Below are 10,329 nucleotides of genomic sequence, written 5' to 3'. Positions count from 1 at the left end.
TTTCATTTTTTGGTGTCATCTCACAAAGTAAAATCCTCTAAGATGAGAAAGTGAGGTTCACATCACCTCACCAGGTAGCTGAAGGAAATCTGAGAGCAGAAATGGTTTCTTCAAAAAGTAGTAGTAAAAAAAGCATGAAATAGAACTGTCCAGGGTGTTAATGGAAAAAATAAGTACTACAACTGGTTTGAGTAAATCAGTTTCTTTAATTTTTTTAACACTATATAGTATTGTTACCTATTTATTATCACTTACCATTTATTACTAATATCATTTGTAATCATCCTGTCTTTCATCTAAGAAATTCAAGATATAATAAGACTTTCTGGTTTGAAAACTTATTTTTCTGTTTACTATTCTGATTTCCCTGAATATGCATAATAGGTCTTCAGAAATTTAAATTTTTTACAGGAAGAAAATGCCTTCTCATTTACATTAATATGGTGAGTACTGGTGAAAGAATTGTTTTCCTTAATGGAAAAAGAATGCAGAGATATATTAGTATGAAATTAGAAATAAGTCCTAAATGCTAACTGTAGAATACATAAGAGTAAGGCAATTATGTCAAGAGAAATTGACTCTAAATTCTAGTAGGGCTGGGAATGTGTGTTGTTTATATCTAAAGCTAGGTAGTAGTTGCTAACTTGAGGTTTACTGGATCATCAATTTATAATACAATGTGAAACAAACCAGGGTCCCCATCGCTGAGGGTTTTCAAAATACATCCTCCATGTCACTGTTGGAACAGTCTCCATCTTCACATGTGCTCATGCACACACACACACACACACACACACACACACACACACACTCATACACGACTTGAATGGCCCTAAATGCTCATCTCTATGCAGATTCCCTGATAATTATGTAGTCCGTATCAGCACAACAGATTCAAGTCAAGCCTGTGAAGGTCTTAAAGTGGAGGGTTTATATAACACTTTATGGTTATTTTGGTTTCCTATCAAAAGAGACAAGAGGGCCCAAGAAATACACAGAACTTTGCTTTTAAACAGTGGGGACATTTGCTATAAATTTGGTAGAAGGTCATTGCAATACATTGTCCAAGAGGACCCTTAAAAATCCATCTCTAACCAAAAAAGTTTCCCTTTCACACTGCCATACACTGAAATTCCAACTATTGGAGTTTCTATTTCAACGTACACTCTGAAGACATACTTCCTCAGAAAGGGCCATGGAGGCTGCCTGTGGAGACTCACTCACGGCAGCGTGACAGCGTGGTAACCACTCCAGGCAGGGAGTCTGGAAGTTAGAGGATATCAAAAGGGGTGAATGTGCCTCATTGTGAACAAATGACCAGCTTCATGGTTTTGCCTTCTCCAAGGCTTGTCTGGTCCGTATTTCAGTGAATGTGATCAAAGAAAGCAGGGAACGAAGTTTTTTCTTGAAAAATTAGAGGAGTAAATGGTCTTTGATTTCTCATGAACACTCTTCGGCTTATGTCTTTGTGTTAATTGTGATAGTAAAACAATAAAAAGCAAGATTTAATTTTAACTTATGATGGTCAGTCTAGGGCAGTGAGTGCAGGTGATGGAGCTGGAAAAATATTAATCCAAGTTGGTTATTTAACATCTGCCTGATTTGGAGGAGGATACTATTGAAGCCACCTGCTCAGAGCAATGAAATTCTTCAGTTACATTTTGGTTTATCGCCGGTTTCTCCTTGTGGCTTTCACTGTGTTGGTTCTACTGCCCCTGCCCATTGTCCTCCGCACCAAGGTGAGTGAACCTGGAGAACAGACTGGTGGATTTCCTGACTTATTTAGTTGTCCTTTATTAAAACTTTCTGCTATTTAACTTCCTGGCTCAGAGCTGAATGAGTGTTGATACTAATGCCTAAAGTCAGTATGGCTGTACATGATGTTTTGTCCATTTTCTCCCTTTTTAATAATTAACATTGGTTGATTCTTAGTATGATTAAGCATAATTAAATAGAATATTCAATCAGAATTGTTCTCTGCCTATCAACTAGACGAGAGGAAGAACAAAAGAAGCACAACCCTTGAGACTTTGCATTTCAAGTCGTCATTCTCCAGGGAGCATTGCAGGGCTAATGCAATCCTTTAATTCCCCTGAGAATAGGCAGCAAAGCAATTGCTGGGGACAGAGGTAGAAGAACAAGGGAAATCCTAGGTCCAGCACAGACTAATTTACTTGTCAGCTATGTGGCTTGGTCACATTACTTCCTGGAAATTTAGTTTCCTCCTGGTAAAAGACAGCATGGAGTAATTTTCCTTGGTGAATCAGAGAATCTAATAAATCATGTACCATGTTCTGATAATTTCAGGTTTTCTTTCATTGGGGTGTATTGTAAGCATCTTTCAGTTTGCTTTTTAAGAGTAGTCAGTCTATTATGTCTAGAAGAGTAAGATCAAGCATGTTTAATTTCTTGGTAAAATGATTTGAATCAGCAAACATTTAATGAGCACCTTCTCTGTGCCAGGCACAAATGTCACTTGGTAGTAAGAGGACAAGCTTTGGAGCCAGATTCTCTATTTCGGGTCCCAGATTTACCACTTACAAACTGTGTCACCTCGGCATGTTATTTAATGTCTCTGTGCTTTTGTTTTTTCATATGAAAGATGGGGATAGTAGCAGGCTTGTTGTGAGAATGAATAAACACTCATCAAACACTTACTTGGAGCAGTGCCTGGCACACAGTAAGTGTGCAGTGCCAGTCTCCCTGGGTGTGTTGACTCCACAGGTGGGGCAAGTCCCACCACTCCATTATGCACAGTCCCTCCTCTTAGTGGAAAAGAAGTCTGCTGATGCTGTCCTCTAACAAGTACTAATCAAGGTTACACTAGTCTGGGTTAGAATAGAATCATATTAACTATAATATGGTAGTCCCACCAGCCTCTGTCAGGAGGCTTTGCCAGTGATCTTGGGATCTCTGAAGGGAATTCATGTGAGCTAATGGAGTCCTCTTGGGCACTGTCAAGGCCTCCTGTACCTGCAAAACTGGAGAAGGGGTTGGCCCCTGCTGTGGAATCTGTGGGTTGTCTCCCACCAGGTATAATCTTCCAGCTGCAGCATCCTTGGCTGGTTCTGTCCTTGTGCTGAGGTCTCACAGTGCTATGTGAAGGGAGGGGAAAATCTCCCCACCACTTTTGGTCCAAAATTCTTCTAAGCCCTCAAATTCTTGCAGAATTTGTAAATAATAATAAAAAGAACTAGTCAGTTGTTTTTGGCTTTGTTGGTTTTGTTTTTCAAATTCTGCATGACTAACCCTTCCCTTCCCACCTTGCCATTCCCACCCCAGCTACTTGCAAAGTCTCCTACATGAACCTCTGGCAGCTGCATCAGATGACAAATTCCAGCACAGACACAGGGCTCTATTCTGAATTCTCACTCCACCTCCCTGCCAAGGACTTCAGCTATGACACATCATGACCTTCACTTTCCAAGTCTCCTGGTCCCATGAGTCCTCTAGATTTGGCTGAATCCTATCACAAGCATATCCTGGTTCATACCTAGAGCCCTGCTACATTTTAATATTTTTGAGTCAGTATCAGCATAGGTTCTAAAATAGGAAATTAAACTAGTCAAGACAAATTTAGGTCATGACTACATGTCATCTATGCTGCTCTTTTGACATATAAATGCATGACAATTTGATTGATTTTTAAGAGTACTCAGTCTATTATGTCCAGAACAGTAAGAACAGTAAGGAAATAGTATTGACCACTGAAAAGAGTAAAAATTAACAAAATAGTCAAAAAAGAACAAATTTGCACAGAGAATAATTTTCAGAGAAATGAATATAAACTCTGAAAAATAAAATGAGTAAATAAATCAAAAGCAATCATTTCAGCACATGATTCGCTAATGGGGAAGTGTATTATCTTTAAGAAATGCAGCCATTGATTATCTTTCCCGAGGTGCTATGACAAAGTACATTAGGTCCATGCAGGAACCAGGTGCCTGGCACCAAATTGCATCTGGTGAACTAGCTTCCTCTTTCCTTTCCTTCTAATTAACTCATTTGTTAAAACTCAATTAATGTTAATGGAGAATTTATTCCTAGTACAATAACATAATTTTATTTTTTGGCCACTTTAAACATATATTTAATCATTCAATCAACTGCTAATTAAACTGAAAGACTATTATTTTAACTGTTGCTTACAATGAAAGCAAAATCTTTTTTCAAAGAATGTAGGTCTTTGGAGGGTATAAAAATTTAAGGAGAAGCTTACTTTAACATAAATGCAAGTCAATTTACTGTTACTTTTTAGGTTACCAAACTGGAGAAGCCTATACTTCTAAAGACACAATACTAGCTTAACTAAAACCTTCAATGGAAACAAAAATCCAAGTTTGTCTTTCAAAACCACAATAAATCTACAGGATGTAGAACCAACAGACAATGAATTATTGACTGATTACTTTCTTTCATTTCCTACTGGTTACTGAGTCGTTCAATAGACTGTCCTTAACTTCTGTCTTAATTCCATCTAAAGTCAAAAAAGTGTCATGAATGAAGACAGACCCTAAGTGGTTTTTCAATGTACTATTAACAGGGAAGGAGAATAGACTGATTTGCAGAGCATTCTTCTGTTTCGGGCTTTCTTCCAGCTGCTTTCCCCAAATTATTTTATTTAACTTCCATCACAAACCAATAAACACGTACATATGTTCTTCTTGTTTTACATTTGAGGGAATTGATGCTCAGGGACATGTAACTCACCAAAAACTACCTACATGCTCTAGAAAGTACATTTGAGCTTGGGTCCTGTCAGAACTCAGAATTCATGCTTTAACAGTGGTTTAATCTTTTGTATATTTTTGAAGATTTACTCTCTCATGGCTTGTTAATCATTTATCAACAACGTAGGCATTTCTGTTCATGAAAATGCTTTAGACAGGCCAAACAGAAGATTGTGTTTTAACCATTCCCTCAATTGACCTCATGGTACTCACATCATTAAGGTAGAAAGTTGCAGTGATTCTAACCACTGAAGATAGCCTTGTGAGAGAGAACTGAAGCAGTGGACTGCTCTCATCGGAATGTCATTTGCTGGGTGTCCCAGAGCCCCAGCTATTTAAGCTGGTCAGTCATCTTGTCAGTATATGATGTCCGTTTTCTTCATATTTGGGTACAAACTAGAAATAGAGAAAAAAACAGGAAAGTAGCTTGCAAAAATCTGGCTGCATAGATTTTTCCAACCAACTTCTGTCTGACTCTAGAGCCAATGATGTTAATCACGACTGAATATCTGTGTCTTTATAGCTTCCGTGGTCATAATAAATATATTCATAGTACCTTGGTGTGAATCTCACTTTGCTAATGAAATCCTGTTTTCTTGCTGATTCACACTGAGCATCAGAAATTCTTTTTGTCTTCTAAGCGTAACGGTAATCTCAGTCCTTACTCAATTAGTAGTTAATGATCAGTAAACAAGTCTGGAGTATAATTGCTTTTTATTTGAATGAAATAATCACACTGAGTTTTTCTCATTTTTGGAGAAAAATTTCTTTAAACATTTCCAGTTAAAATCTTGTTAAAACTGGCCTAGTCTATCTGCCATAGTTCCAGTAATATTCTCTGTGCAACTTTGTTCTTTTTTGACTATTTTGTTAATTTTTACTCTTTTCAGCGGTCAATACTATTTCCTTACTTATTTTTCCAGTTATTGGCTTTTCTTTGTATTTCTATTTGTAAAACAAAAAAAGATAAAAAGAAGGCCAGATTTGTTTGAGAGTAAGAGGAGGAAATCAAAGAATGCATTATATTTGCAGAGTGCAATTCTTCAAGGTATACCTATTCCGTCCAGCTTACTCATTAATTAGGACCCATCTTTAGGATCAGGAGACAAGGAAACAACCACACAGGTATTGAGCAGCATTTCTTAGTTGATGAGTTGTAAAACCAAGACCAAATTTCAATTCTTTCTCCAGAAAATATTTTAGATTTCTCCAGAAAATCTTTTATATTCTAGCTTTGAAAGTCACGATATATTCACTTGAAGCATCATGAGTTTCAAAGTGAGAATAGAAATAATAATAAATGAAATGATACATAATGAGAGACTTATGGTGGTAGAGCTAAAAATAAAATAAACAGATGGAAGAAATATAATGATTCTAAGGAAATATAAACTTAAAAAGTGAAGCATCCCCTAGAAGGAGGAAGTGGTAAGTTAAGAAGTCTGTCAAAGAAAATCAAAATGAGTGGGAGAGAATTTCAAAAGACTATAAGTAAAGGAAGAGGAGGAGAGAAATTCCAAGAAAACAGAAGTAAGTTTTAAAAGGCTAAATAAAATAATTAAATATATTAATGGAAAAAGTTGATACTGTTCTAAATGTTGGCATAAAATATTTTAGAGATTTAAGATAAAGAAGAAAATGCTCTAAAGTCCAGTAAGTGAATATTTTAGACACCAAAGAGTGCAGAAATGATGAAGATCAAGGAGAAAGAATAGAAATCATACTAATAGTAATGTGGTAGTTCAACAAAGCCAGAAAATCCAATTTTGATAATATATTTATATTTCACAAATATTTCACAAGAACTTTCCAAGCCCAAAGTGTTGTGCCAGATGAACTGCGTGATATAAGCAGAAGTTTAATGTTTCTCTCTTTAAGTAGCTTGCAGCATTGCTGGAAAGTCATTATATAGTATGACAAACATGAATGGCAAAAGAAGAGTGTATGTAAATGCATGCCAAATAATTTAAATAAATCATTTGTGCTATGAAGGCATAATTAAAAAGTGTATAAATCACTCATGAGTGGAGGACTCATCATCTTCCAGCCCCTCTGTTCCGCTAACCACAGGCAGTCCCACTTTGCCCACAACCTGCTACTCCGTCTGTTTTCTTTACGTCAGAGAATGCCACTATCCTTCACTCCATTCACAGGTTTGAAAGCTGTGTATCATCTTAGATACTTCAAATATCTACAGGCCCTCATCACTTGGATGGGGTTGCATCTCCTTAATCTAAATCCTCCTAAATATCCCCTCTCAACCTCATCTCCTCCCTTTCCTTTCCTGCTGGCACTGCTTTCCTTGAAGCTGTCTTTATCTCTTTATTTCATAGATCATTTGATTTTTATACACTTTCCACGAAAGTCTCCTAACAGAGTACTATTTTTTAAACGCCAATGTCCTATTGTTAAAAAAAAAATCAAAATTCTTCAATGGCTCCCTTTGCCTATAACAGAAAAATATCTAAACAAAAGATGGTTACCTTGATGGATATTTATGACTTTTCATTTATTTGTCCTAAATGCCCCCCACCAAATCCCCTAATATCTATCTCCCACATTTGCATTTTTCACTTTAACAATACATCACCATTTACAGTTTCTAGAAGGCCTGTGATTATTCTTGCCTCACTGCCTTCACACATGCTGTAGCCTCCTCCTAGAATTCCCTCTCCTCCTGCCCATCCTTCTTGGGAAGGATGTCTCAGTCTGTGATGCAGGATCATCCTCGATGCTCTCATTGCATCATGGATACGTTGGACTCCATTACAGTATGTGTTCCATTTTGCTTTATCTTTGTGTCTCCCTCTAGACTGTAAATATCTCCAGAACTTGGGGTATAGTGTTTAAATTCCTGTCTCCTCCGGCACCAAACCCAATGCCTGTCACACAGTAGATAGTTAATAACTGTGTTGAGAAGATGGATGAACTTACATGGCAGAAGGATGTAAGACTTTGGACCTGGTAGAAAAGAGAGATGAAGGAGAAAGAGGTTGATGAAAGGAAGGAACTTAAATAGAGTGAAAATGATGAGGAAAGGACAGAACAAAAAGAGTGTAAGTGTAATCAGAGGCTGTCTCTTCCACAAAGCTCTTTCTTCCTCTCATAATATGTTTTATATCTTGTTTTGTAACAATAATAAATGTGAATGCTCACTATGAGCCTCATAGAGACAATTAAAAATAGTCAATACTATCCCCGTTTTTCAGATGAACAGAGTCTCAGAGAGGTCAAAAAATGTACTCAAAGTCATACAGTCCACAAAGTGGGCAAGAGAATTTAAATGCAAATCTGTCTGACTTCCAAGCCTGTAATGTCACTGCTTCTTTAATGATATTTATATCAGATCTTTAAAAGCTGTGCTCATATTGCCTTATGTCATTGTTCCTGCATTTACAATCATGAAAGCACATGTTAAGGTGATGCCTCTCTCCAACTGGATCACATAATAACCTCTACCCATGATGGACAAATAGTACGTGGAAGAAATAATTGGTTGTTACAGACTGCTGAGATTTTGGAACTTTTGCCACAGCATAGCTTATCCTGTCCTGATTTACATAGCATATTATGAAACATTCTCGAAGTGACTCAGACATGCTACCCTCTGGCTCATTTTCTTATCTATAAAATGAACAGGGCTCTTTTTAAAAAGTTCCAAATGTGGTCTATGGATAAGCTTCCCCAGATTCACCTGAGATACTTGTGTAAAATTACAAACTCTGAATATGAAGTGTAGGATGCGACATGTTGAACAAATTCCCTAGGTGATTCTGAAGCAGGTAGTTCATGGATTGCACTTTGATCATATCCTAATATATAGTCAGGGAGAACTGATGATTTCTGTAATTTTTTCTAGTTTCACTGTGTACAGAGTATGAAAACAGTGCATTTCAGGTGCTGGTTAGGTGTGGAGGTTGAGTGGAAAGAAGGAACTAAAAGTTTCCCAATAACTGGTGTAGTGGGCTATCAAGTGGCTTTCACTGCTATCCATTTTGGCTACAAACTAAAAAAAAAAAAAAAAAGAAAGAAATGCTAGTTATTTCTCCTTGACTTTGTACTTGATCTTATTTTTACTCATCATTTTCCAAAATGAGGATATTTAAAGCACTTTAAACTTTGCAATTAATATAAATTGAGTCTTAAGAAATCACTTCTGCAGTAGGGGTAGGAATATCAAGAACCACACAAAGGCCTTCACAGGCTCTGTCAAATAATAGTGGTGTTTTTCTTGTAGCACACAGATTTAGAACACATGATTTTTCTCCTTTTTTAATTGCTTTGTGTTCTCTTTAGAAAATCAATTGCAGAGACTGAGGTCTGTGATTGGTTCTGCTTTTCTCACACTGTGCTGAGAAGAGATCGTACCCACATACGTACTAATTCATCACCCAAATTACTCCCTAGTATCAGTCAGTATGTCATTTAAAAAGGCAGAAGAGATGAAAAAACTATATCTTAAAGCCAAATTTATATTCTAATTCCATGTGGGGCTATAATTTAAAAGAGAACCAAGGTGGTTTTTAAATATAATCAGCCCCATTTTCTAAAATGACTTGATAGAACTTTGTGAGGAGGAAAAAGTTATTATCCAAATTGCCTAGTCATAGCTTTCTTTGCCTTTTTCACCCCTTCAGCAAGTGCCCTAGCTATGCACTTGAGGTGGTTAAGACAAGATATGACTGTGATATTGTTAATTGGGGGCCAGGTAAGTGGGAATGCTTGTGATGGAGGAATTCACCTATGCAGGTAGACATTTTCGTTTCGATGCTGTTTGTTGGCAAGAGAGATGAGGACTGCAGGAAAATTGTAAACATATTCACCCACTGGGGCAAGGGTCAAAATCTCCAGTGCCAGGCAAGTAAGGGAGAACAGAGAAAAGGGAACAAGGCAAAGAGAAATAATTTCCTATGCTAAGGAGTCTTATGCTTAAGATACAGATTTGGTGCTTTATAAGATATATGAATGCAAATAATATTAGAAAGAATACAAAGAAGAACCTTATTCACTCAACACATATTACTGAGCATATACTGTATGCCAAGTACTGCTTTAAATTTTGGGAACAGGGTAGTACATTTAAAAAATATATACTGTGAAGGAATTTATATGTGGACAAATCTCAACTCCACCATATGCTAGCAATGTGATCGTTGGAACTTAGTTCAGCATGGAATTACAACATCTACCCCAAAGAATCTTGGCAAGGGTTAAATAGAATGTCATGCAGAGTGCCAAGTGTTGCATCTGACACATGAAAAGTATTCATGAATATTACTTGCCCATCCTATAGTCAAAAGTCAGAAAACAGATTTATCTGTCTACTTGGCAAATATTTTCACATCTTAAAAAATTTTTTTCTATATATTAAGTTTATGGGTCTACAGACTAGATGGTGTTTTAGACAATTAGAATCCTTCCTTCCCAAGCTCTTTCTCCACTGGAAACACAAAGCAAAAAAAGATCTCTGTAGATCAGAACGAGTCCGAAAAGCAAACAAGGGGCATGAAGGTGGGAAACCTGTGGTTTAAAGCACTCCCGTGTCATTCAGGGGCCAGAGCCAGGTTCAATGCCAGAAACTAAGGGCTGGAAAGTGGTT

At 37.0% G+C, this 10,329-nt stretch overlaps 1 protein-coding gene across 1 annotated transcript in view; it reads left to right on the top strand.

Moving 5' to 3' along the window:
- Positions 1-1,587: 1,587 nt before the first annotated feature.
- SLC13A1 (solute carrier family 13 member 1) overlaps positions 1,588-10,329 on the top strand; it is a 98,346-nt gene continuing 89,604 nt past the window's right edge. Inside the window, exon 1 of the mRNA XM_017507637.2 lies at positions 1,588-1,739. Within this exon, the coding sequence (XP_017363126.1) occupies positions 1,641-1,739 (99 nt within the window). The 5' untranslated portion in view covers positions 1,588-1,640. The remainder of the gene's footprint in view (positions 1,740-10,329) is intronic.

This window comes from Cebus imitator, unplaced genomic scaffold (assembly GCF_001604975.1).
Source record: "Cebus imitator isolate Cc_AM_T3 unplaced genomic scaffold, Cebus_imitator-1.0 Scaffold381, whole genome shotgun sequence".
In the NCBI taxonomy this organism is placed as follows: Eukaryota; Metazoa; Chordata; class Mammalia; order Primates; family Cebidae; genus Cebus; species Cebus imitator.
The sequence above is the reverse complement of the archived record's forward strand: the minus strand, read 5'-3'. Positions and strand labels throughout refer to the sequence as shown.